The following is a 25,864-nucleotide window of genomic DNA, read 5'->3' as shown; positions in this document are numbered from 1 at the left end:
GGCTAAGAGCACGGCTTCGCGCATCCTTCCGGATCGCATCTTCACGTCCATGTGTTTATAGAGTGTGTCTGCTCCATCATCAGCTCCCTGTCATTGGTATTACGTCGCGCGGACCCGGTAGCTGCCTGCATACGCCATCATGAAACCCGTTGAACGGCACACGCTGGACGATGAAGCCCAGTTACAGGCTCTCGGACACAAGGGCGAGTTGAAGCGCAACTTCAGTCTTTTGTCTATGCTCGGGCTTGCTTTCGCCATCTTGAACTCGTGGACTGCGCTTTCATCATCAATCGGACTGGCTTTGCCATCTGGTGGCTCCACAAGCGTCATCTGGGGACTTGTAACCGCCGGCATCTGTAACTTGTGTTTGGCCGCATCGCTGGCCGAGTTCCTGTCAGCGTATCCTACTGCTGGTGGACAGTAAGTACATTCAGTCAGCTTTCGCATCGTCAACTCACGCATCGCAGATACCATTGGGTCGCCGTTATTACCCCGCGGAAATGGGTTCCCCTCGCCTCTTTCATCACCGGCTGGATCAACGTATCCGGATGGCTCGCCTTGACTACCTCCGGAGGCCTCCTCGCGTCCCAACTCATTTCCGGTCTCATCGCGTTATTCCATCCTGAGTTCACGCTGCACGCATGGCAGGTCTGGCTGATTTACGTCGCTTGGACTCTCATCGCCTTCGTCATCAATGCGTTCATGAACAACCTCCTCCCCTACGTCAATCGTGGCGCTTTCATCTGGTCCATTGGCGGTTTCGCGATCGTCTGCATCACAGCCCTGGCATGCTCATCTCCTAACTACGCTTCCGCCGAGTTCGTCTTCACCGAGTTCATCAACGAGACGGGCTGGCCTGATGGTGTCGCTTGGCTCTTGGGCTTGCTCCAGGGCGGTTTTGGACTCACCGGCTACGATGCTGTCGCGCATATGATTGAAGAGATTCCGAATGCGTCAGTCGAGGGCCCAAAGATCATGATCTACTGCGTCTGTATCGGAACTGTCACCGGCTTCATCTTCCTCATGGTCCTGCTATTCGTGTCCGGCGGCGACGCGGAAGCCATCATCTCTGCAGCTCCTGGCCCACTTCTACAGATCCTGTACAACGCTACAAGCAGCAAAGCTGGAGCCGCATGCCTCTTGATGTTCCCATTGATCTGCATTCTCTTCGCGGAGATTGCCATCATGACTACCTCTAGCCGCATGACATATGCATTCGCTCGAGATGGCGGCCTTCCATTTTCCAGGGTCTTCGCCAAGGTACACCCGCGACTCGGTCAGCCTCTCAATGCTTTAATCCTGGCTGCGACCCTGACCATCCTGTTTGGATTGATCTTGATCGGGTCCAGTAGCGCTTTCAACGCTCTCATCTCATCCTCAGTCGTCGCCTTGGGCGTCAGCTACGCCATTCCCGTCGCAATCAACGTCTGCCGCGGCAGAAAGATGCTTGGACCTAGGTCTTTCGTTCTGCCTGGACCCTTGGGCTGGATCGCCAACTTGATCGGTATCGCATACACAATCATCACCACTGTTCTGTTCCTCTTCCCGCCTGAGCTCCCTGTCTCAGCGTCCAGCATGAGTAAGTTCCAGTATGAGTGTGCTTGGGCCTCACTAATAACGCTAGACTATTGCGTCGTTGCTTTCGGCATCATACTGTTCATCAGTACCTTCCAATGGTTTATCGATGGGCGGAAGAACTTTACTGGACCGCGGGCGGATGTCGATCTCGAAATCTTGGAAGCTATGCAGACCAATGAGCCGAGTGATGCTACGCACCAGCATTCCAAACTCGGTGGTGAAGATATCGCCAAATAGTCCAAGTGTTCGCATATAGCAATATTGCATGTCTATATCCTTGCGCAATTTCTTTCCTCTTGCGCATGACTAATCTTGATCCCGATCCGACGCGACGCATTGAGTGAAAGCACGAACGAACTCTCCCACAATGGTGTTGACACAACGTCATATGCAAGAGTCGGACCGCCACATTCACTACCCTTGGCATTGTTATTGATGACGCTAAAGCTTCCGCGCCTAATGCACCACATCTCGACCTCTTGTTCACAGCACTGTTCCACTCTCACTACCCTTTCCGATACGCTTTCCACGACCATCAACCCTATCACAGACATAGTTCCACGAGAGAGCCACTCGCCAATAGCAAAGATGTTTAATCCCATCCGCAAGCTCTTGAGTTTCTGGAGCGCCGCTGACACGAGCGTCACCACATCGTCCAACGACGCATCGACCAAGGATATAGCGACCGAGAGCACAGCGTACCGCGCCGCCTGCAATCACGCCGCACCTCCTACACGGTACGCGAGCGGTGTGTTCAACACCACACCGTCTCCGCCGCCCAATGCTGCACTATCAGCATACCTGTTCTCACAAGTGAAGGATACGAACACGTCTGAATCGAGAATGAGGAACATCCCGCCACCGCCATTTCCCATGTTTAGTGCGCCGACTGGCTACGCGACCGACGACGCTGGTACCACATCGGACGACATCGATATGCCAGATGCTACGCCGATGTCACCTCTGACACCTCCAACAACACCTTGCCGTGATGGTGATGATATCCGACCTTCGGTCGAGACACCAGCTCAAAAAGACGTTCACGGTGCAACCGCCAAAGACGATGACACTAGCGAGCCGCGCAACGACACGACACCACCTACATCTCCGGAACATGACAGCCGTACTCCTTCCTCGCCACCGCGCCAACAAGACCGCCAACCTACAACACCCGCATCAGAGCCCGCGCCAAACTGGCTAGACGAAATCGTCATCGAAGAAGACATCCCCGAGAACGCCCTCCCATTCGGCTACATGGGTACATTCCGCGGTAGCCGCCACTTCATCCCCGAGTACCCCGGTATGAAGCGCTGCAGCAACCAAGTCCCCCACCTCCTCCTCTGCGGCCACTGGATCGCTAGCACCGAACCCTGCGGCTCCAACTGCAAAAAGCAAGACCACACCCACAAACAATTCAAATGCCCAACCTGCAACGACATCGTCCGCGATATCCTCACGGGATCTTTCCAACCCGCTGACTCGATGAGGCTGAGGGAGTTCAGGAAGCAGAAAGATGTCAAGTTTCTGGCTTGCTGTGTCGAGGCGGTTGTGAGGGCTGCGCCGGAACTCAAGAATGGGGTTACGGAGGCTGTGGCTGGGTTTCTCTGCAAGGATTCTGGAAGGGAGTGTGAGAAGGCGGAGAATCCTGATCCGAGTGGTCGTGATAGTATTGAGGAGATTGTAAGAGATATGCAGGAGCGGTATGAGCGGAGGCAGCGGGAGAGGAGGGCGACAGAGGAGGAGGGGAATATGCATGAGAAGAGGGCTAGGGACGGGGATGCGAGGGATGGGAATGCCGATGCGGAAACACAGTTGAACGGGGATACACCGGGGGAGCATAAGCATGGGCGAAACGACGCATCCGCTGGTAACGACGAGGCGCACGATACCTCACCCCCTACCAACCCCAACAAGAAGCGCAAGACGTCCCTAGAAACCCACCGCGAACCCATCACGCCCTCTACCCGCGGCCTAAAGCGCCGCTCGCCATTCTCTCCTTCTCCCTCTCCCTCTACCCCCACTTCATCTTCAACTTCCTCCTTCGACGACCCAAACCCCTCACCCTTCGCCTACCTCCCCAACTCTAAACCCCCCTCCCCACCATATCCATCACCACCCCCGAAGAAGAGGGTCTTCGAGAAGCCTGATCCCGCATTCGGCGAGGCCAGCTTCGTCATCGCGCCGCCGAATGTTGTGGGGCCCCTCATGCGGAAGCGACATGCTGATGTCTATGTCGAGGGGGCTATTGAGCGGGAGAGTAAGCGGAGGAGGAGTGTGGAGAATGAAGTGGATGAAGTGGAGGGTGAGAGGGGAAGGGAGGGGATGAGGGGGGATGGGAGGGGAGGTGGGAATAGAAGTGGGAGTGGGAGTGGTGGGATCACTTGGAAGGAGTTTGAGGCTTTTAGGAGGGCGTGGGATGGGAGGGAGGAGGATGAGGAGGGGGAGTGTGAGTTGTAGGGCGAAGGGATAGTTGTGTGGAGTTACTGGACTTTGAGAGGTGTCGATGATAGATATCATTGACGGTTCTGCTAGGGTGACGGTCGTGGGATGCGGTGCATTTCCTTGCATGCGTTTTGCGGTTATTCTTGTGCAGTTGATTACATTGCGATTTTAGCCACTTTGCGATTTGGCAACTAGCGCGCAGTATTGCTTGTGGTAGTCTGTAGCAGCACAGCCTTTCCTATAGGGTAGAAAGAGTGCACCAAGGTAGTACTGTCGCTGCAGGATTTAAAAACCTCTCTTCATATAACAGTAGAAAATGTGAAAACGATCGTCCTCACACAGACATCCTCATCAGCATTACCATAATCCTACATCCCCGTCATCATACACTTCCCTTCCTCCCCATCCCCATCCCCATCACCAACTCATTCCTGCCAACTCCTCCACCCCGCCTCCCTCCACTCCCCACTCCTTCCCCCCTCCTTCATCACAACCCTAACACCACTCACCCTCTGCGACCTATCCACCGCCTTACACATATCCACCACACTAAGCGCCGCGCCCATAACCGCCGTCAGGGCCTCCATCTCCACTCCCGTGGGGCCTGTACATTGCACTTTGGCTTCGATGTTCACGCCCCCAAAACCCATTTTCCCCTTCCCCTTCCCTTTCCCCCCTAATATCTCACTTCTCTCCAATACCCCCATAATCCCCTCCATCTCCCCTTCCTTTGTTGTTGTTGTTGTCCGCGGATCCCACTTATCACCAAAAAGTCGTAGTTCGACGCTGACGTGGGTTAGAGCGATGGGATGGCACAACGGAATCAACTCCGGACATTTCTTCGCGGCCATTATGCCGGCTATGCGCGATGTACCCAACACATCTCCTTTCTTGTTGGCGTTTGAACGGATGAGGCGGAGGGGCACGGCGTTGGTGAAATACACGGTTCCGACGGCGATGGCGGTGCGGGTGGTGTGTTCCTTGGCGGATACCGAGACCATGTGTGCGGAGCCGGTGGGGGTGAGGTGGGGGAGGGACGGTTGTGGTGGTTGTAGTTGTTGTAGTTGAGATTGTTGTAGTTGGGATTGTGAGGAGGCAGGTTTGGTCTGTGGAGGGGGTTGTTGAGCGGAGGACGATTGTTGCACTAGTCCCTCCATCCCCCCCTCCAGCATCGACAAAGGACGAGTCTGCTGTCTCGGCTCCGCCTCAAAAGGCGAATGCGCAGCAACCTCATTCATGCTATCCAAAAAGTCTTGCAGCGACTTCGTTCCTGAAGCCTTGCCCTTGCTGTCTGTCGGGGGCTTCACAATATGTCTAGGCGGCCCTGGCAATTCTGTCCGCTCCAATTTCCTCCATTCAATATGCCTCGAGCGTCTGAGTTCAGGTAGGGGCTGGAGGGGTCCCTTGGTGCGTACGAAGGCTGGTTTGTCGGGGTCGGTTTCGGTGTCTTGATTAGGTGCGATTTGGTGGGTTCGTGGTATGATTTTCGGTAAGACTTCGTCGGCCTTTTTGATCGTGTCCGCTCGGTATTGCGGTAATTTGGCGTTTGCGCGTTCTGGCGTTAGCGGCTGTTGTTGCGGCTGCTTGGTTTTGAGTTCTCCCGCACGTTCATGTGCGCCAGGCAGTTGTTCCCCATCTTCTATCCCTTGCTCTTGGACGTTCATCTGTTCCTCCCCACCCTCTCGTCCTCGCTCCAGTGCCTCAGTCATTCGTCTCTCATCCTCCATCTTCTTAGCCTGCCTCCTCTTTTTCTGCAAGACGGTCTTACTTACGCCCTGACCGGGAGGCCGATGCATCCGAGGTGCGTACTCTCTGATTTTGCGAGGGTCGAGTTTGGCGTCATCTTTTGTGTCTGCTTTGGCGTCGGGTTTGGCGTCGTGCTTTGGTGGGACGGGCTCTGTGGAGCGCTTGGGTTGGCGCTTTGGGTCGGGCTTGACGTCTGGTTTGGCGATTGATTGGACGTGGGTCTTTTCGTGCATTTTTGTATCGATCTTCTCAACTGGTTTGGCGTTCGATGTAGCAGCGGGCTTGGGCTGGGTCGGGCTGTCTGGTATGGCGTCTGTCCTATAACGCTGCTTCACCTCCTCTTTCTTCTCGTTCTTCTCGTTCTTCTCGTTCTTCTCGTTCAGCTCGTTCTTCTCGTCTTTCCCCTCCGTCCCCAAAATCCTGGACCAAGACCAAAACCCCCTTCTCGTCGACGTGGAATACATCCTGCGACCCATGACCCCGTTGGTTGTCACACCACTCCCCGCCATCCTCATAGGCGCAGGCTCAATCTTCTTCTCGACATCCACCTCTTCACCACTCTTACCCGCCTCTTGCTCCAGCACCGGTCCTTCAACCCCACCATCCTCCCTCTCAACCCCCAAAAACCCCAACCCCCCCGCCTCCATCTCCTCCCAATCCAACCTCCCCTCCGCATCCCCCCACATATCCCCCCTCCGCTCAAACGCCTCATGCCACCTCATCGCCATCCTTTCCGCAGCCTCATTCCCCAAATCATGTTCCCTAACCATACTATCCAGTACCTCCTTGACCCTCTCATCTACAACACTTTTATCAACCTGGCCCGTGCCGTCCACATCATCGAAGCGCGCGTTCCACCGACTGATCAGGATCTTGAGCCAGGTTTGCAGGGTGCGTTTGTTGGACGAGGTCCAGACGTCGTAGGGGAGGTTGTCGATGCGGGGGTAGGAGGATTTTAGGCGGTTGCGGAGGGCAAGGATTTGGGATTGGAGGGCCGGGACGGAAGAGTCGAGGGAGAGGATCAAGTCGGCGTCGATGGGGACGATGCCTGAGGGAGGGATGTTGAGGCGTAAGTCATCCTTGGAGGACGGTGGGGATGGTGGTGGGCGTGGAGTGTCTTTCTTGATGGGTTTGCTGGCTTTGGTTGATGGCTTTTGCTGGGCGGAGGTGGGAGGGAAGGGATCTCCTGCGTTTGCGACCGAACTCGCGAAATCGTCGGCAGCCGCGTCAACTAGCTCTTCTGCAAAGGGCTTGTCGTTGGAGGTTCTTGCAGTAGCCTCTGTCTGTTCGTGGGTCGATTCGGATAGAGACTTGGATGTGGAGGTATCGCCATCGTCAACCACCATCCCCTCAGCTCGTTCCCCATCCATAACCTCCTCCCCAACCACCTCATCCCCATCCCCATCCCCACCCCTCTTCAGCACACTCACAGCCCCCGTCCCCTTCGGCCACACCACCCGCTTCGCCCTCGGCACATCCACATCCTTCACCTCCCTCTCTTTATACTCTCTTTCTTCCCTCGGCGGATGCATCGGCATCTTCTTAACCTTCTTCATCGCATCATCGAGTACCTCATCAAGCTCAAATCCCTCCGCCAACCCACCCTCCCTATCCGCCAGGCTCGTTCTCCTTACAAGACTGGCCCTGCGCTCCTCCTCTTCATGTGCGTTAAGTTGTTGAAGTAGTGTGCGTTTCTTCGCTAATACTTCTTCCCTCCTCTTCCGCATCTCAGCCGTTTTCTCTGCTTCCGCTTTGACGACTGCGGCTTGGGCTTTGTATTCTGCTAATAGCATGCCAAGTTCCTTCATCTTCTCAGTCCGGTATCTTTCTTGTTCCCGTCTCCGGGCTCGTTCGCGCTCATGTCTGCCTTTCCTTTTTCTTGGTGCCGTCGCTTCGTTACTGACTGCAGTGCCAACGGCATCAAACGCATCAGCTACACTTTCTTTGATCAATACTGGCGGGGCGGGCTCCTGGGATGCAAAAGCAGAAGCAAGCGGCGTCCCCTTCTCAACCTCAACAATGCGACGATGTAGATTCGCAATCTTCTTCTCGATATCCCTCAGGAGGTTTTCTGATTCATTAGGTGCTTCGACGTCCTCTAGAAACTGTTGGACGCCGAAAGCGTCTGTGGATCGAGATGTGTCTATGTTCTTTAGGAGTTTCTTTGCTTTGGCGAGGCGTTTTAGTTGGTAGGTTTTCTTTGCGGCGGGGGTGGGGGATGTTGAGAAGGCGCGGGTAGTAGTAGTGGTTGTTGTTGTGGGAGGAGAGGTGGTGTGTAGGAAGGGTAGTGGCGAGGTGGGTGTGCTGGAGCGCGGTCGCAGAGGGTTGGAGTGGGAGTGGTGGGAAGATTGTCTTCGTAATGTAGGCCATCGGGAATTCAGACTGGACAAGGGCTTGTTATCTAAATAAGGTCAGCAAGATACATCACAGACTGGACGGTCTCAGATGAGGATAGAGTTGGGTATATGATTGGTGTATGTAGCCAAATATCCAAGTCTAAGCGACAGTAAATGAGATCGCTCAAAACGCCATCTATGCAGTGACAAACGTGGTATCATGAGACATCCAACCATGACCGATCGTGAGAGCAGAACCAAATAATGGCGAAGGGGATCACACCCTGAAGGTCGTGAAGTAGAAAAGAGAAAGAGAACCCAGATTCACCCACCAATTAAAATCATAGGCCTATTCTCCCCATTGGCCAAATCGTCCAGATCAGCATGCTTCTCCGCCTTCCGCTTAACAGCAGCTCCAACAACGTCCAGGAGTTCGCGCTCGCGTTGGCCCCAGCCCAGCACCGTTTCGTCGCTCAGCCGGCCTTCATGCCGGTCCATCTCGATCTGCCTAATACGCTCAAACGCTTCTTGATCAATCGGCTCGCCGTTATTGCCCTGTCTGAGCACATCTCTCAAGCTCACCTCCGCATTACCATGCAAACAGACTTTGAGATTCCCGTCACTCGTAATGCGAAGCCTATTACAGGACCCGCAGAAATCGTTCGTCATACTCGTGATGAAGCCGACTTTGCCCACGAAGCCAGGTACTTCGTATGTTTTGCTCGTGTCGTTTTTGTGTCCAGGGACGGGTCTTAGGCCGGGGTATTTCGTGCGGATGATGTCTAACATCTCTTGGAAACTAATCATCTTGTTCTCGCTCCATTTGTTCCCGCCGAAAGGCATGTACTCGATGAACCTCACTTCGATATCTTTCTCGCGGCCCATTTCGACAAAAGGGAGGATCTCGCGCTCGTTCAGGCCGCGCATGACGACGCAGTTAACCTTCAGCTTAACATTCGCGCCGAGTTTATTCATTTCGAGTATGCGGTCGATGGAGCGCATGACGGCGTCGAAGCCTTTCCGGCGGGTCATGATCTGGAATTGGAACGGGTCTAGTGTGTCGAGGCTGAGATTGACGCCGGTCAGGCCTGCTTCCACCATGGCGTCTAGTTTGCGGTGCAGCGAGATGCCGTTGGTTGTGAGGGCGAGTTCGCGGAGGCCGCGCGGGCGCAGACTGCCGATTTGCTGCATGAGCGGGACGATGTCGCGGCGGACCGTGGGCTCGCCGCCTGTGAGCCGGATCTTGGTTACGCCTTGCGAGACGAAGAGGGAGGAGAGGTAGAAGATCTCGGGCGTGGTGAGCATGTTGGCGGGGGGTGATAGCGGTATGCCCTCTGTTTTTTGTTAGCAGAGTCCTTTGCTATGCAGACATTCGAAGCGCACCCTCTGGCATGCAGTACAGACACCGCAGGTTGCAGCGCTCTGTGATACTGATGCGGAGATAGTCATGCTGCCGATTGAACGTATCCGTCAGGAAATCAGAAAAAGGTTTCGCGTTCTTAATCGCCTTCCTCCGCTCATCCACCTTCGACGTCGCCGGCACCGAAACTGGAGGTACACCCGCGGGGAAATCCACATCGGGTTCCTGGATCGCAGCATTCGTCGCAATGCATCTTGTGCGTAATGCGCCTATCGACAGTCGCGTAGTCGGGTGTGCAAGCGGTCGTGAAAGCGGACGTGACATGGGATTGCCACCAACCGCCCGTCGCAGTCGCAGCGCGGCCGGACCCGCCCGTATCCTAGCCATTTGCGCCATTACGTGGAGTGTCGATTCGAAAGTCCGCGTCGTACATTGGGAGGAGGAGGGGCGCACATGGGGAGCTATATACGCCGCAAGAGGGTAGGGCGGAGATGACTGATATGTGACATGCTTTGGATCGCTTTAGGTGGGCTGTCCGAGCCTGTGACAGGGATCTACAACCGCTCTTGGCGAATCCTTAGTAAGATGGCTCCAGCAAAGGTGGGGTATGCGGCGAGGTGCGATACGCGGTAGTTCGATACACGGTAGTTGAGTTGTCATAATCGTTTGTAAGTACAGAGATTCATGCTTATTTTAATGTGCGCTTGTGTATCTCCGTGCATGGTGTTTGCAAATGCGTTCGAACATTTTCGCATCGCCGCGGAATCGTTCCGAGATTTCCGACATGGAGAAAACGAGTGACCCTCTACATCTCCCAAGGTCCTTCTTATACAAGGGAACATACAGTAAATCCGAAGACTACGCTAATATAAAGCAAGAATGCGAGACACCTGGCGTGAATGAAGACTCTAGTATGTTTTTTTGTTGCCTTGATTTATGTGCCACTAAGAAGCTCATCCATAGACGCGCTGCCACAGACTATTAATACATGCGCGATACTTCCTAGGATCGCAATGTTATTAACCGCAAAAGAATACCCAAGTGACCGCAGCGACTGCGCTCCCTTGCTGCACCTTTTCTACCCCAAACAAAAAGCCGCGAAATGACGTCTTATCTGGCGCGAACACATACTCCCTCGCCTTTCTCGAGCGCAACAGCGTGTACTCCCAATTCTGTACCACACTCTCCCTACACCCCCAGCCCTAGCCCTCCACAATCCATACAACCCTAACCAGCCCCAATCACCCCCCATACCCATCTACCCTCTCATCCCCCCCTCCCCCTCCCATACCCAGGATACGGTCTAACCCCCTCAAACATCCTAATACAATCGCCAACATTCCTCCCCTGCCCCTCAAGTCCCATCATCTCCTTAACGATATTCTCCAAAAAGCAAATCACCGCCCTCGCTCCCTCCGCTGGATTCCCCCCACTCAACCCCCTTCCCACCACCCCCTTTTTCCCTCCCTCATCCCGCGCCAACTCCATAACCAACGGTAGGTCACTCGCATCAAAGACCGCAGAGTCATCGAGATCGAACTCCGTCGCCGGACCCGTGAGATGGCTCCATGTAGTCGGCCAGTTGATGTCGTGTTCGCGGCGGAAGTCTGCGCGGCCGAAGAAGAAGAGCGGGGTGTTGTTTGTGGAGGAGTTGAGGAGGGGGGGTGTACCGGAGAGGTTGATGGAGAATCTTGCTGTGGGGGAGTTTGTAGTGTTTGTAGCGTTGAGGAGGGTAGGGGAGAGCAGGGTTGGGTAGAGGCCGAGGGAGAGGGAGGTTGCGACTGTGCCACCCAGACCGTGGCCGATGACACCGTAGGTATCCGTGTTTAAACTCCCCGTGAAGTGCAGGGCAGGGAATTGGCGGGTTAGCAAGGATGTGCTGTTGATCTGGCTGAGGGTGAATGCGACATCCTCTATCCGTGTTTCGACTGCCGTTTTTACCGTCTCGTTATACTCCGTAACAGGAGATAAATTAGACAAAGGCACCGTCCCGCTATTATAAACAACCTCCAAATCCCGCGTTCTCGACGATGTGAACTCGACGATTGACGCGTCGCCGGGGTGGTCGATGACTACGACCGCAGCGCCATTGGCCGCGATGTAGCGCGCCATTGTCGAATACATCAACCTGCTCGTGTCGACGTGCGGTTCTAGAACCACAACAGGTACCTTGCTGACGTCACCGCCGCCGCCGCCGCCGCCACTACCACTACTACTACCAACGCAAGACTCGTAGGTCATAGTTTCGAAAACCCCCGCATCCCGCTCATTCCCTTCAACAAACTGCTCGTTTGCTATCTTCGCGGTTCCCGCTGGCATATACTCCTGCGTGCCCATTGCAGAGCACTGTTTCTTGGGTACAGGCATGTACAAGCTAACCGTGATCCGTCGGTCTTGATCCGGGCGGTAAGCATCCTTCTTTGTGGAATCTGTCAAGGGGAAGTGGGAGACGGCGACGAGGTAGTTGTGGTTGTTGTCTGCGCCGGGGATTTCGATGGAGTGGACATTTTGCGGGAGGAGCACTGTGAGTGTGATGACGAGTATGAGGCCGATGATGCCTAGAGAGGGAAGCATGACGGCGGGTCGAGTGCATAGGCGGAGGAGCTTGAGGAGACGGGCCTTGAAGGCGTGTTTGGTGGGGGTGTCTGAGGACATTGAAGCGAGTGTGGTGCGAAGTTATATTGGTGAAGCAGTGGAGCAGCAGCGGGTTTCCGTTGTGATGTGACGTGGTAGGAGAAGGGAGGAGACGGGAAGGATACAATGTACCGGATTGCTCTGTTTGCGATGTGATCTAGTGGAACCTTCGAGTGAAAGGTTTCAAGAGCGGGAAGAACTTTAGTGTGTCGTTTGTACAACTGTGCTGTGAATTCCATAAGGCCGACAGTATATGAAAGGCGGACAGATACACACGCGGACAGAAGTAGAGGGAAGAGACCCAACTACCTCCCCTACCTGCTCTAGGATGCCAGGTACCGAATTGCGACTTGATCTAGTGCAAGCATTCTTGATCTAGTGCAAGCATTGAGTGAAATGTTTCTGACAGCGGGAAGCACTTTAGTGTGCCGTTTGTACTACTGTGCCCACGTTCTGTGAATGTGACGAGGCCGTTGTGTGGTCGGTGCGTGGTCGCACCGGTGGGATGCGTCTTCCTCTGGCGCAAGACACTACATATCGGCAACTTTCTGCCGTGCGGGTACTACTCGGCTGGTGGCCAAGAGGAAGTTGCATGAAACGCAAACCAACAGGCACTGCGTAGGACCCGAGTTCGCTTCTCCGGATACGCGCTAGTGAAGGAATACCAAGACGCATTACTAGACGTGCAAGCTTGCTAGAAGACAGAAATGGGATGGAAGAACAAGAGAGAACGACGCGGGACTCTTGGAAATGGATGCGTTGTTGGAAATGAATATGTGGATGAAAAGTGCCTTCGTTACTAGTCTATAGTCATGTACCATGACGCCTCTATGTCTTGCCTCGTCTTCCCTTTTCATCCTCTTCTATTCGCAAAAACAGATAATGTTGAAATCCGGCCGTATCGTCGTAATCGTGCAGTGTGGGGTATAAGCAATGTTGAATCCTCCGTAGGTGAGATGAGCGTGAACATCATGCCCTGTAGGTCCCCTCATCAAATGATGGAGAAGGGATTTCAACCGCGAAGGTCACGGCCTGACGTAGATCATTGGCACATCTCCGAGCCAAAACCTAGGAAACGTGTGTAAGTAGAAAGAAAACCAAACTTTTCAAGACCCCGACTCCAGGGAAGAAAGCGACAACCTCTTCCTCTTCTCAATCGGCAGTCTCTTCCACATGCCGACATGCTCAATCCCTTCTTCAATCCAGTGGGGTTCTGCTGGTATCTCAACCTCGCCGTCATCGTTCTTCAGCTCCTCGTGGAAGCCATGTTTCTCCCACATGCTCTGCAGGTTGGCTTGGGCATGGATCATGACCAAGCCCTGCCAGGTAATCTCCCTCTCCTTGTTGTTACCCAGAATCTGCGCCATCTCCAGCGCGGTGGGAGAAGGAGGCCGGTAGATGAGATCAGGATTTGACCCCGCGTAGTCGAGGGCGGCGTTGATGAGCAGCTTCGCGAGGCCGAGACTGCGGTAGGGCGCTAGGACTGCCAGCCTGCCGAGCTTGATGTATGGCTCTGGCGGGTGCTTGCTCTCCTGCTCCTCGCCAGGTGGGTCTGCATCGGCATGCTTGTCCGTCTTGTCGTCCTCGACGTACTTGTTTGGGCCGTGGGGCGGAGGTATCAGGCGAATCGTCGCGACGGGGACGCGGGTGGCGGTGGCTGAGGCGCGGCGGGCGTCATCAGCTGGAGTGTTGCCAGAGTCGGAGCGGCGCAGTGTCTTGGGAGGGTGGGTTGAATGTGTGGCGACGGAAGCATAAGCGACCCAGTGCCAGCTGCGGGCATCGTCTTCGTCGAACTCGGCTTCGAGGGGCACGCCCTGCTCGCCGTAGACTTCCTCGCGGATGGCCATGGCGTCGCAGAAGTTCTGCGGCACGTGGATCTTCTGCTTGCTGCAGGGGATCGTGTTGTCGTAGCCATCGAGGGCGCTCTTGAGTGGGCAGATGGTGTTGACGAACTCGGTGCCTGAGTTGGTCGCGATTAATGGCGCACCATTGGGCGAGCCGAAGCCGCCTTTTAGTACGCTGGTCATGGCGGGGATGGATGAGGTTGCTGTCTAGCTGCGCATGTGGTGAGGTCGGTGTGGTGGTGAAGGTGCGGTTGATGCGGGAAGAGAGGACTATAATGGCGCGCTTGGTGGCAGTGATGAGGGAAATTGCGTGGCAGTCGTCGTCTTGAATTGGCGCAATTCAGGCAAACCCTGCTTTGGGAAGGCGCGATGCGCCCTATAAAGAGGGCACACCGACAAACTCTACGGTAGCATGCAACACGTTGTTTTGGGACCCGCAGTTTCAAGCGCTCAGGGTCCTAAGACTGGCTCTATACTCATAGCGGCAGAACAGCTGGAGATCGCGCGCAGTCGAGGTGCGCGGGCGAGTGACGTCTCGAGGCTGCCCCCCACTGATGTTGAGGAGGTGATGTCACAGCTTGGACCCTTGTTCGGCAAATGAGGTCCGACGGCCAATCAGGTGGTGCGCTAGACATTGGGCTACCACTATCGCTGCCCTGAGATCGTCTGGTGCCTCACCTGCGTCTGTTTCACATGTCAGCTCGAGCTATTCGCCGTGGCAGAGCATGATAGAGTTTCCGCTATTGCACGTTCTCTCTATCGATGGCAGACGGCCATAGCCATGTGTGCGTACGCAAGGCTAACAAGAGGAGGCGCTAAATTAGAATTATGCATACCATGCTGCGTTTGGATTACTAATTAGGCTATACATGCACGCCCTTTAGAAAAATCTTGTCATAACACCAGCAGGTTGCATACTACGATTAAATCGAGTGAGCGTTTTTCGTACTAACGTGGCTGTCGTGATCTATGCACTGCTGTGGTAGGTAAAGTTGAGTTTTCCCCTCGAAGGGCGTGCATATACATTGCTATCAATAACTCTCCTGTCCTGTCTCGTTCAGCATTCCGGGACACTTTGAGACAATTGAGCATCGCCTTTTCGACTACTGCGCGTTCGATTTATGACCTACGCGCAAGCTTTGATATGCGCATACATGCGCGCTCCAAGTGTTACTCCATCTTTGACATCGCGACAGAATTGTCGCCTTATTGTGCTTCTCAAACGACGCGCCAACCATCAATGGGGCACAATCTGTCGCTAAGGGAAATGTGCTGGTGTAGATCACATCTACGAGTAGCGAAACGTGTGCTTCATTTCGATATGTGAGGTTGTACTCATTCCCCTGAGATGCTTGAACAAGACTGGAACACAATAAAGGCAGAGGAAATAGTAGGAAAGCAGATTCGGAAGAATTCTAAGTTGCGTTAAAGATCCTCTCTAGAACTAAATGATGTATAGTACCCATATCCTGCTGTGCATGTGTGCGCTGCGCGCTACTACCCTGGGGCTTCCCGAATTCCTTCAATGCAAGCATCACTCTAGATTCTGCAAAAGAACAGAAGCTGTCCCTAGTCAATCTCTTTATCAAAAAAGCCTCTACTCTTTCTCGATCGGTCATCATCCATCTCCTGAGGTTGTCAGGTGTATTCGGCATACCACCCGGAAACCAAAACTTCCCGCACAACTCCCATAACTCGAACGAATCCTCCAGAATAGAGAGCAGTAAAGCCTCTTTGCAATCATCTGAACAGGGTGGGAAGTCAGATCGATCGAGGCACGCCCTGAGAGCAAGAGATAGAGTCCAGGGCGAAAGATCCAGCGCTTCCTCCTGAAGTAAAGTAGGCAGTTCGAGCAGATAGCTCTGAGCAAGTTCTTCATACATTTCCAGTACATCTGTACCCAATCCGAAGATAGCTGCAATTTCTGTGGAAAGGTATACGTTCAGCGGAGAGAAAGGCTCGGTTTGCTTGGAGGGTGACTGTGAAGACGTAGGACTAGTTGCCCCTGTTGCAAATCTCCGTGATTTCCACTGCAGTTTGTGAAATCTCGTCACGCCGTAGGCAGAATGACTTCTTGGAGTAGGCTGGTACCTTGCCGGTAGGAGTTTGGATGCCTTTGGAAAGAGCCCGAAGAGGAGCGCCCGCCCGTGTATTTCAGCGGACCGCTTCGAATTCTCGCGCATCTGGCACGTGGGAAGTAACCTCCGGTACAAATGCAGTAAATGATGCGCAGCCGAGGAGAGAATATGATCCCGCGCGGGAATATCGACTGAAGGGTTCTGCTCCATAGCAGCAATGCCTTCGTACCATACAGTCAGCATTATGGCTGCGTCTAGAGGGTTTTCGGATGAAAGATGATTATCAATCCACCGGAGACATAGCTGGGCACTCCCACGATGGAAGTCCTCATGAAAGTCTAGTGCGTCTTTTAGATTTGGCCAAAAGAAGCAAATGGCACTTTTCCATCTAACCATACTGAACGAGTAACTCCAGAACTCAGATGAATATAGACATGGTGAGACAAGCTGTCTGCCCTGCAATGGCTCGAGGAGGTCTAGGAAAACCTTGACAATACTCAAAAGGCTTTCAACGAGTTCGAGGCTGGATTTCCAAGGTATCTGTAGAGGCGTTTCTTTTTCCAGCAGAGAGTCATCGCAACCGTTCAATTCCATTCGGATAGAAAGACTGGATGAAATTCGCGCAAGCATCTTCATGTTGCTCATTCCTGCCGGTGGAATACACTTGAAGATCGACGTCTCTGAAAACTTCGTTCGGACATTACAAGTAAACTTGGGAAGCATGGTTCGATCCGAATACGTCCTCAAGATCTTCCGGCATTGAGAGCAAACTTCCCCGGTCAAAATCGTGCACTTGGAAAAAGAAGTCAGTGAGGCGTCAAACAAAAAGTTGGGAAGGTATACACGTACCTTGCGCTTGCTGTAGCGACATCCAAAGCAGGACAATTCACTTTTGTCGGGACGTCGGCTGTATATTCTTGGCTGATACATTTGTTGCTGACGATCCGCTTCTGGGTTCGTGTGGAAAATGAGGTTTTCCATTTCGCGGCCGGGTCCTGTCTTCCTATGGTAGGGGTTGGCTCTCACGCTTTGTGTGCTCTTGCCATGCTTGCTCTTCCCTCTGATAGCTCGGGTAGCGATGAGTGAGCTGGTATCATCTGTCGTATCGATGCTGTTCGTTGCCACAAGACTAGTCTCCGCCACCGGTGATAACTCATGCATTGTTGTAGCGAATGGATAACTAGCAGAGGGGTTCACATCCTCGTTCGATGTGGGAATGGCACAAGGAGGATCCCCGGTGCCGTAGTCGATGTTGTTGATCGCGCATGTTGGGAACTGGCTTGTGGCAACAGGTTGTGGTTCGACACCTTGCAGTGAGAGATTAGATTGTAGGTGATGGTATTGAGCAGGGGCCACGAGGGGAGAGGGCTGAGTTCCATGGTCGTATGGACTCAACATAGAAGGCAGTGTGTTGTGATGCGATGTTGCAAATGCCATCGGATCAATGGCAGTTTGCTGACTATGTGCCAAGTGACTATAATCAAGGTATCGGGAATTCAACAAAGTCGTGTCCTGAAAGTCGAGCTCCTGGGCATAATTGTGAAAGGCATTTGGGTAGGTGATGGTCTGCGATGATAGCTGTTCAGACCATGGGCCACCGTTGAACTCGTATTCGTTGCTACCATCATTCGAGATGCAGCCGTGATTGGGTACCTGGAGTGGGTGCACAGACATGTTGGTGTAGTTATAGGCCCCAGGATACCCCGTACTCGTCTCATCCGTGACAGTATCTGGATAGCCAGTAGCCACTGCACCTAAATGAGAGCTTACAGGAAGAGTTGTCGCATTCTGCATGATCTCCCAGCGTCGTTCAATATACTGCCATTCAGCCTGAGCAAGCTCTCGTTGTACATTTTCGGGTAATTCTGTCTCGTGTACCCGATGGTGTCTGGCAAGCCCCGATGATGGCTGGCTGAACTGTGGCGGCACCAGCGACGATGGCTGAGGGGCGTATTGTAGGTCGATGCTCGTCGATGGATCATGCAACACCATGGAATCGTCCGACAGTGGAAGATTGTATGCAACAGAGTTGTTAGCGGTTGCTTGGAGCGGTACATCGGGTGGTGGGTAGATCCATCCCGTTATATCTTCGTCCGGTTGTTCGGGATCGGCGACAAACTCGCGGTATTCCATGTCGAGTTGGCTCGCAAGCGCATGCGACAAGATGGGGGTCGATTAGGCCCTTTCGCACGACAATCCAGGAGCAGTGAGGTGCTAATAGTGTATTTTACGGTGGCGAATGTGTAAGGCTGATTGAACGTCCTTCGAGGATTGGAGTGGTGAGATGAAAGTCGACATGACGATAGAATGCTGAAAGCTTATGCTATTATACCAACGAGACGAAAAGCAAATGTGTTGATTGACAGGCAGAATCTTAGGGGTCAGGCTGAGTGGTAAAGGCTGGAGGACATCGCCAACACGTTCCGCAACCTGAAGCGGACTAGTCTACGCCATCCTCCACGTCGACCCATGCTTCCGCAGCCTGAAGGGACTTAGCGTCATTTCGCGTATGCAATGGCACTGCATCAACACCTGCATCATTGCCAGCGCCATGCTGTTCCGCAACTCAACAGCGACTAGCACCACCACGAGATACCGATGCTCATCGTTCCGCACCCAGATACAGATGTGCGAAGCAATTATGCCCCTAATCTTCACGATCTCGCTGCGCATAGACTTGATGCCTTGTTACCATACTTGTATTGCTATCTAGATGCTGATAAGAGGGCGGATGCCGAACTTCGTCAATCACAGAACAAGACCTCACCCCAGCCTAAGTCGAAGCTACATTTTCTCATCTCTTTCGATTGGGTGGTTGGCATAGCAGAGTCAAAGAATCCATAGCCTATCAATTCCGCCCTCTTGGCCCCCACATCCCCTGACCAAGCCACTCGGAAACGGCATCCAACCATGTGGACAAGATCAGATGTGCTTGCTCTCCTTCAGCTTCTTGCTATGATTGTCTTTGCGACAATTCATGCTGTATGGTGTTTGACCATTCGTCAAGGTGCGCGTCTTCGCCTTACTCGAGATACCTTGCTGACAGCACTAAAGTCGCCATGCGACGTAGCGCGTACGCTCCAGCCTGTCGTGATGGAGATGGGAGTAGGGGTCAGGCGCAGCCACTGTCACAGCCACGAACGCTGTCAAAGCCACTGCCACTGCCGCGCAAGTGAATGTTCTCCTCGAGTATTGCAGCGCAGCTATAGATATGCTTTTAGCCACAAACCATACCATCCCTAGGCTCCTCAACAACCTCCTCCTTCCCTCCTTTCCCTCCCTCTTCCGCATCCTCCCCACCCACAACCTTCTCCTCAACCCGTCCCCCCGGCACCAACCCCACACTCCTCTCTAACCCCACACTCTTCTCCAACCTCCTCCTCCTCTTTCTTCTTCCTCTCCATCTCCTCCTCCGCCCTCTTCCTCTCCTTCTTACTAACAGTCATACTCCCCTTCTCCAGCGCCTCTTTCGGCAGTGGTCTAACATACGGCTGACACACCCAGTACGGCCTCTTAACCCTCGCAACAGTCGCCAGAGAACTCTCATACGGATCTAACTCCACCTCTTCTTTTGCGTTCTTTGCATCGGCCTTCCCATCTTCCTTCACATCTTGGGCTCCCGTGACAGCGTCGTTGGCGTGCTCTTCTTCATACCCCATAATCCCCCCCTTAACCGCCTCTTCAACAAGCCTCAACACATTCTCAAACGCCTCAATATCGCCCGTCCGTGACCGCGCAAGCGCATCTCGTACGTTGTGGTGTTGAGAAACCAGCGGACGCAATAGATGAAAGAGATGGGCTTGCATGGCTGTGAGATTGGGGTTGCTTGCTTCCTTCTTCTTCGCAGCTTTAGACAAGGGTTTTTGTTTCTTCTTTGGCGGACTATCCTCGTGATCACCTGCTCTTTTGCCATTTTCTGCTGCATCCGTGTTCGTGTTGGACGTTGCTGTTTCTTCTGACTGTTTTGATGGGGCTTCGATCTCAAGTTCTCCAGGCATCCAGAGCGGTTTCCGTTGCGGTGGTTCCTGACCGAGTGCGTATTTGTGGATGATGTCCATGTACCGTCTCATCACAGCGTCCATCCTGTATCCACCTTTCCCGTCGCGGCCGCGCCAGTACTCTCGTCCTTCCTGGCCGGGCGGCGGTGGAGCGGCGAAAATGGTGGGGTCGTAGAGGTTTCCTTCTGCGCTCATGACGCCGTCTGCGCCTGTGGCTTCTAGACACGCGGCGATGTCTTCGTGTTGGAGGATGTTGCCGTTGGCGAATATGACGGTTTCTTTAGGAAGGTTCTCGCGTAGGTGGCGGATCATCTTCCAGTCTGCGAGGCCGGTGTTGTGGCCTTTTTGTTCTCGACGGCGGCCGTGCACTGTGATGATGCTTGCGCCGGCGTCTAGTAGTGTCTTTGCGTATGCGAGAGTTTTCTCTGGTGTTTCGAGGACACGCATCTTTGCTGTGACTGGGACATCCAACTCCTCGTGTAGCTTGCGTATCATCCTTGATATCAGATCCCAGTCTTCCTGCAGGAATGCGCCGTATTTCCCTCTCTTTGCGATTCCTTGTGGACATCCTAGATTCAGATCCACCGCATCGCAAAAGGGCGCAACGTGTTTTGCCGCGCGCAGAAAGTCCTCAGGGTCGTTGGAGCAGAATTGTACGGTAAGCGGTCGGTCGAACGCAGGGTTGCCGTCGAGATGTCTTTCCGATTCGGGTAGTTGTGAGAGGTGGTATTCGTCGCTGGGTGAGGGGATGGTCGATTTGAGGGGCTGGAAGTGCGCGTCGCGGTAGTTGCTCTTTTCACCGAACATCTTCGAGTGGAACATTGGGGTGTATGCTAGGAGGTCTTTCTGCTGAGATTCGGGGAGGAACGAGCGCGAGAGTAGTCGCCATGCCTGCAGTTGACGTTAGCCATCGTCTTTGCACAGGGTCGTATAGAGACGAAGAGACATACGAACTCTGACTGTTCGACCATGGGCGCAAGGATGAGCTTTGGACTGCCGATACTCTCATAGAATGCGCGCCCATGTAGTTTCCTCCTCTTGCCATTTGACTGCGCCGCTCCATTACTGTTTCCATTTTCTTGCGCTATTCCATTCCCAGTGTTGTGCAATGTCCCCGCCACATCCCCATTCTCCTGCACCGCTGTCTGAGCCATAGTCGCCATCTTCGCGCAGTATCGATTCGTGAACCCTCTCGCTAACCTGGGGGCGACGGCGCCCCCAAACACTTGAAGAAGAGAAGGACGTATGGCGACGGACGTCGAACGAAGTGAGGTTGAGCGCAGCGAGATCTTGTCGGTCAGCGAGTGTAGCGAGCGTAGCGAGCCCTGGAGTGCAGTAAAGTCGCAAACCCGTGAATGGCGAGCGAGTTCGAGTAAGACTAGGTCAAGCGCATAAACCAAGAAATAATCAAGGCAGTCTCGCGTATCTCACCAGATGTCTCGATGACTCGTGCGGTAAACGTCGTCGTGCTCGTCCAGCAAAAAAACGCCATCAGCACTCCACTGCATCTGACCAATCGGAGTGCGGGGTATCTCCGTATGGTGCCTTTGTGCGAACGAGGCACGGGGGGAGTCATGGACTTTGTTTGTGGTATGGAATGTCGTTTCTCTCTCTTCACTTATTTATCATTGTTCTTGGCTTACTGTTTTCGTATTTGTGTTTGGGGTTCTTGATGCTGGGGTAGGTGGGTGGAGATGTTTCTACGGCTTCATCCATGCTCGATACTTTACAAGGGAGATGCTAACATATAACACCTGTGTCCACGTCGTCTATAGTTCTCAACTACTAGGTTCAATACAGTCGATTCCAGCAACATGGTAGATTACCCACAAGCGGCATCCACATGCATCAAACACCTGCCCTTAGCCTCGCCCGACCAAAACCTGACCGACATCACGCCATCAGGGTACCACATCACAACATGCGAGTCACGCCAACTACATAGACATGCACATGCCCGCCACCTCGCTGATACAAAGGCATGGGCAGAAGTAGACGAAAGAGACCTCCACCACTTTCCCGCCTCCTACCCCTCTGCCTCCGCTCCGCCTCCCCGTCCCACCCACACATCACAACACATCCGCCACACATATACAAGCACATGCAGCTCTCACAGAACACCAACATACACAGACAATCAGAATATACCAATGTAATTTCATCTCATCTCAACACCATCTTGCTCGCATATCATACCACATGATAAAACATATACAACCCAGCCGAACAACCATCAGCCAACCGCCCAGAACCGTCCAAGTCATGACGATACGCGGTGATGTGCGATGGACGCACGGCTTCTTGAAATACGTGCGTCCGTCGCACATCACCGCGTAGCGCCATGATCCGGAACTGGACGGTTTCACCGAAAAGAAAGACCATCTCCAACAATCATTATATCTGGATATCTTCGTCGGCCGTAAAACACAGTAACATCTTCTGTCGACTCCACAAAGGGAGATCCAGACAGAGAGAGAAAAGAGCACTCTCTATAAGTTGTTGAAGGAAAACGCTGAATCGCAAGGACAAGAGACAAAACACACACAGACCGCCCCCGGAATTGATCAAGACGCCATGTTGGAAAAGCAAAAACAGGACTCCGGTATTATGCAGTTTAGTTGATGCAGATGCAGAAAGGCTTCGTGTCGAGGTCGAAGCAAGTGAAAAGGTGGAATGGGACCAGTGCCGTTACGACAATACTGGACCCTCCGGATATCATCAAAAGAGAGTACGCCAGGAGCAGGAAGTCCGATCGGTCCGTCCGTCCGTCCAGGTGTCATGAAGATATGAAGTAAGTTGTGCAGGCGGCGATACAAGCAAACGCCCATGTTTAGAAAGTGCTCCAGTTCCATGTACCCTGGAAGCTCTGTGCGAGGCTGCCTACGCGCGTGTTCTCAGGACGCTTAGCCGGGACAGGAGTCTCAATGGATTTGGCGGGAGCAGGGCTGGAGTTGCTGCTGTCGGAGCTCTCGCTGTTGGTGCGGCTGGAGCGGAGGTGCTCCCACTCGCGGAAGGAGCTGTGGCAGCGGTCGCAGGCACGGTGCCAGTGGCCTTCTGGGTGGAAGCGGGCGAGCTCGTCGAGACGCACGTTGTTGCGCGAGTGCTGCCAGCAGAAGATGCCGCCGCACTTGCGGCAGTGGTGGCGCCGCTGGAAGAAGCCAAAGGGCTCCTGGCAGCTGGATGCCGAACACACCGATGTGGAACCGTCGGCCTAGGGATGAGTTAGTGGGGATTCTGGACGCAACGGCAACTCTGTATTGTGGACAAGTGGACAGGTGTCGCTAGCCCGAACAGCCCGGACTCCAGCCCTGCATCGGGTAAAAGTCTAGGTATAGGTCTAGCGTGGGGGACGACGTGTGCATGTCTCGACAGCCGGCAGACGATGGAAATTATCCGAAGGCCATGGCGAGGCGACATGCACAACATGATCGACCTTGGCCGCCGAGTTTGCCCCCCAGGCGTCTTGTTGAGCTGAGTTGGAGGGCTCGGCATGTCGGCTCTGCAGACAGCGGGAGGCCAGACCAACGCGCGCTAGGCGGTGGGACCGGACCATGTACGTAAGACGGTCCCCTCGCAGCCCAGGTGAGCACGCGACAGGGAAGCACGGACAGGCTAGCAGCGGCATAGCGGACAAGTAGGAAAGGCGCGAATACATACCTGCCAGTGGTTGCGTGTGATTGGCCCCGCGACGGGCGACAATGGTTCGGCGTTGTAGAGGCTCTGCATGTCTTCATTGCCAATCTGCGAGACGGGCGTCGCGCTGCCCTCGTTGGCGACCCACCCGTACGTGCCAGCCGACCAGCCCTGGTTCGGGGACGACACGCCCGAGTCGACCTTGGGCGGTGACTTGCTGCTGGGCTTCTCTGTCTTGCGCAGCGCCGCGGGGATGCCGATGGCGGTGCGCGGCTGGTAGATGCCCTGGTGGCGGGCGAGGGGCAGGTGTGTGGTGCGCGGCGACGTGGGCGAGACGTTGGCGGGCGTGTTGACGCCCGAGTGGGTGGGCGAGTACTGCGAGTGGGTGCTCTTGCGGTAGGCGTGGTGCTGGTAGGGTGCGTGTTGCGGGATCGCAGTCGCGGTTGAGAAGGTCGTGGCCATGGTGACGGGGGGAGTTGAGGTTGGCGATGACGGAATGAGGTTGAGGTTGGCGAGAAGTCGCGAGAGACGTATAATACGTGGTGCAGGCGGTGAAGTGCTGCGCTGGTATTGGTGCGCTGGAGGTTCTGATACAGCGCTTTGGGAGCGGGAGGCTATCAGTGGCTCTGCAGTGGTGCGACGGGTGCAGACGACGCTGACAGGCCAGCAGGACGCGTGCGGCTCCTTGGGGACGGTTGGGGACGTGTTGGTGGTGAGGGTGCGTGTCAATTGGTAGCTGACGTGCAGGCGATAAGAGACGAGGGCGGTGATACAACAGACGCCGGGGCCAACAGTCGACCGTGGTTTAGCAGGACATGATAGTGAATATAGTCGTGGTCGTGGTAGTCGTCGTATGTAAATGTGATTGATATGCGTCGAGTGAGGCGGATATAGGTGTAGATAAGAAACAGCGGTGTCGCGTGAGTGCGGAGGAGACCCGGGGTGAGGCTCTGGGGACAGGATGAATTAAGTTGTCGCCCGCCAGCTGCTCCAGCGACCTCTTCCCAGCAGCGAACTGACGGATGGGCGGCCATGCCCGAAGGGGGATGCCTGCACCCTTGGCGACCGACCGAACGACAGGGTATCATCGGGCTACGACCGGCCATTTGGAAGATTCTAATTGTAACATGGCCGTCGCATCGAGCTCGCTGTCCTCACGCTGCCCTCCCACTCTGCTTGAAAAGACTCGAAAACTACAAGTTCCAGGCTGAGAACAGGCTCTATGTCCTACGCGAACGCCCCATTCCCCCCTTCCCCAGCGCAACCCTCATTCCTTCACCACGACCGTTGCGCCTCTTCTCGAGGCGGCCAGCCGTTGGGCCCCACTGTGCCCGTTTGGGCGTCCCTTATCTCTAACCAATCACACCCTCTGCAAAAGAAAAGCAACGCCTCAACCTTCTCCGAGGACGGAACTGCTGCGTCAAGCGTGAACTCATTTCCTGGGGGCGTCGGTACAGTGATGACATAGCACTCACCCCATATCTTGATTGCGACACCCTGCGCAAACGCAAGAAGAGGCGGTGATGGACGTTGATAGACATGATAGACATGGCTTGACATCACAGCTAAACGACCAGGCAAGTATGCCGCGAGAGGCGCCACACACCCTACCATCCCGCTCAAGTACGGCCAGCTTGCAACAACTGGCGGGGCATTTGGCCACACTACTGTATTCAATTCAATGCACCTCATCCACTCTGTAGCCACGCGAGCAAGGCGCGCGCGACGCAATTATCCAATATATTATGCTCCACTCCAAGTGGAATTGAGGCTATTCGGCCAGAGCGAGGGGATGGCGGGCGGGGGAGGTGGAGGGGTGGTGGTGGACGTCAATTGAATCTACTTACTTGGGTGTGTGAAGTCTGTAGGTGCGTCTTGATGAGGCCATCATGCCATGCGTGCATCGTGAAGCGCTGCTAACAAATTGAGGCTATTCGACCAGACTTCACGATCTTTGATGATGTGGAACCGCGTAATGAAATCGTACCCACTTGGGCGTAGGCGTAGCGTCGTTGTTCGTATTGGTGTTGTGACCGTGCGTGCATCGTGAAGCGCTGCAGCGATCCCCGGTTGTGGTTTTGACATCGTACCAAACCTTGCGACGCTGACATCCGAAGACTCCCCACCGTATCCGCAACTTTCCTGAGGGAACCACGAGGAGCCTGGACAAAGTTTCTGGTGACTGAACTCTGATTAGAGTCCTGGTAATGCCGAG

At 54.3% G+C, this 25,864-nt stretch overlaps 7 protein-coding genes across 7 annotated transcripts; 2 read left to right on the top strand and 5 right to left on the bottom strand.

Moving 5' to 3' along the window:
• Window positions 1-139: 139 nt before the first annotated feature.
• Window positions 140-1,815, top strand: J4E84_007280 (uncharacterized protein; the record flags this gene model as incomplete). Its single annotated transcript, XM_049389865.1, has 2 exons — window positions 140-420; window positions 468-1,815. The coding sequence occupies 2 exons, from the start codon at window positions 140-142 to the stop codon at window positions 1,813-1,815; spliced, it is 1,629 nt and encodes a 542-aa protein (XP_049242609.1).
• A 351-nt stretch (window positions 1,816-2,166) lies between these two features.
• On the top strand, window positions 2,167-4,035 carry J4E84_007279 (uncharacterized protein; the record flags this gene model as incomplete). Its single annotated transcript, XM_049389864.1, has 1 exon — window positions 2,167-4,035. One exon carries the CDS (start codon window positions 2,167-2,169, stop codon window positions 4,033-4,035), a length of 1,869 nt encoding a protein of 622 aa, XP_049242608.1.
• A 410-nt stretch (window positions 4,036-4,445) lies between these two features.
• J4E84_007278 (uncharacterized protein) lies at window positions 4,446-8,298 on the bottom strand (the record flags this gene model as incomplete). Its single annotated transcript, XM_049389863.1, has 2 exons — window positions 4,446-8,070; window positions 8,294-8,298. 2 exons carry the CDS (start codon window positions 8,296-8,298, stop codon window positions 4,446-4,448), a joined length of 3,630 nt encoding a protein of 1,209 aa, XP_049242607.1.
• A 128-nt stretch (window positions 8,299-8,426) lies between these two features.
• On the bottom strand, window positions 8,427-9,858 carry J4E84_007277 (uncharacterized protein; the record flags this gene model as incomplete). The annotated part of the gene is made up of 2 exons (XM_049389862.1): window positions 8,427-9,436; window positions 9,486-9,858. 2 exons carry the CDS (start codon window positions 9,856-9,858, stop codon window positions 8,427-8,429), a joined length of 1,383 nt encoding a protein of 460 aa, XP_049242606.1.
• A 3,344-nt stretch (window positions 9,859-13,202) lies between these two features.
• J4E84_007276 (uncharacterized protein) lies at window positions 13,203-14,123 on the bottom strand (the record flags this gene model as incomplete). Its single annotated transcript, XM_049389861.1, has 1 exon — window positions 13,203-14,123. One exon carries the CDS (start codon window positions 14,121-14,123, stop codon window positions 13,203-13,205), a length of 921 nt encoding a protein of 306 aa, XP_049242605.1.
• A 5,209-nt stretch (window positions 14,124-19,332) lies between these two features.
• Window positions 19,333-20,927, bottom strand: J4E84_007275 (uncharacterized protein; the record flags this gene model as incomplete). The annotated part of the gene is given in 2 exon segments (XM_049389860.1): window positions 19,333-20,907; window positions 20,919-20,927. 2 exon segments carry the CDS (start codon window positions 20,925-20,927, stop codon window positions 19,333-19,335), a joined length of 1,584 nt encoding a protein of 527 aa, XP_049242604.1.
• Window positions 20,928-22,846: 1,919 nt separating this feature from the next.
• On the bottom strand, window positions 22,847-24,111 carry J4E84_007274 (uncharacterized protein; the record flags this gene model as incomplete). The annotated part of the gene is made up of 2 exons (XM_049389859.1): window positions 22,847-23,227; window positions 23,674-24,111. The coding sequence occupies 2 exons, from the start codon at window positions 24,109-24,111 to the stop codon at window positions 22,847-22,849; spliced, it is 819 nt and encodes a 272-aa protein (XP_049242603.1).
• Window positions 24,112-25,864: the final 1,753 nt, after the last annotated feature.

Source organism: Alternaria hordeiaustralica (genome assembly GCF_023758085.1).
Source record: "Alternaria hordeiaustralica strain BMP 2776 chromosome Unknown scaffold_15, whole genome shotgun sequence".
NCBI classification, from domain to species: Eukaryota; Fungi; Ascomycota; class Dothideomycetes; order Pleosporales; family Pleosporaceae; genus Alternaria; species Alternaria hordeiaustralica.
The sequence above is the reverse complement of the archived record's forward strand: the minus strand, read 5'-3'. Positions and strand labels throughout refer to the sequence as shown.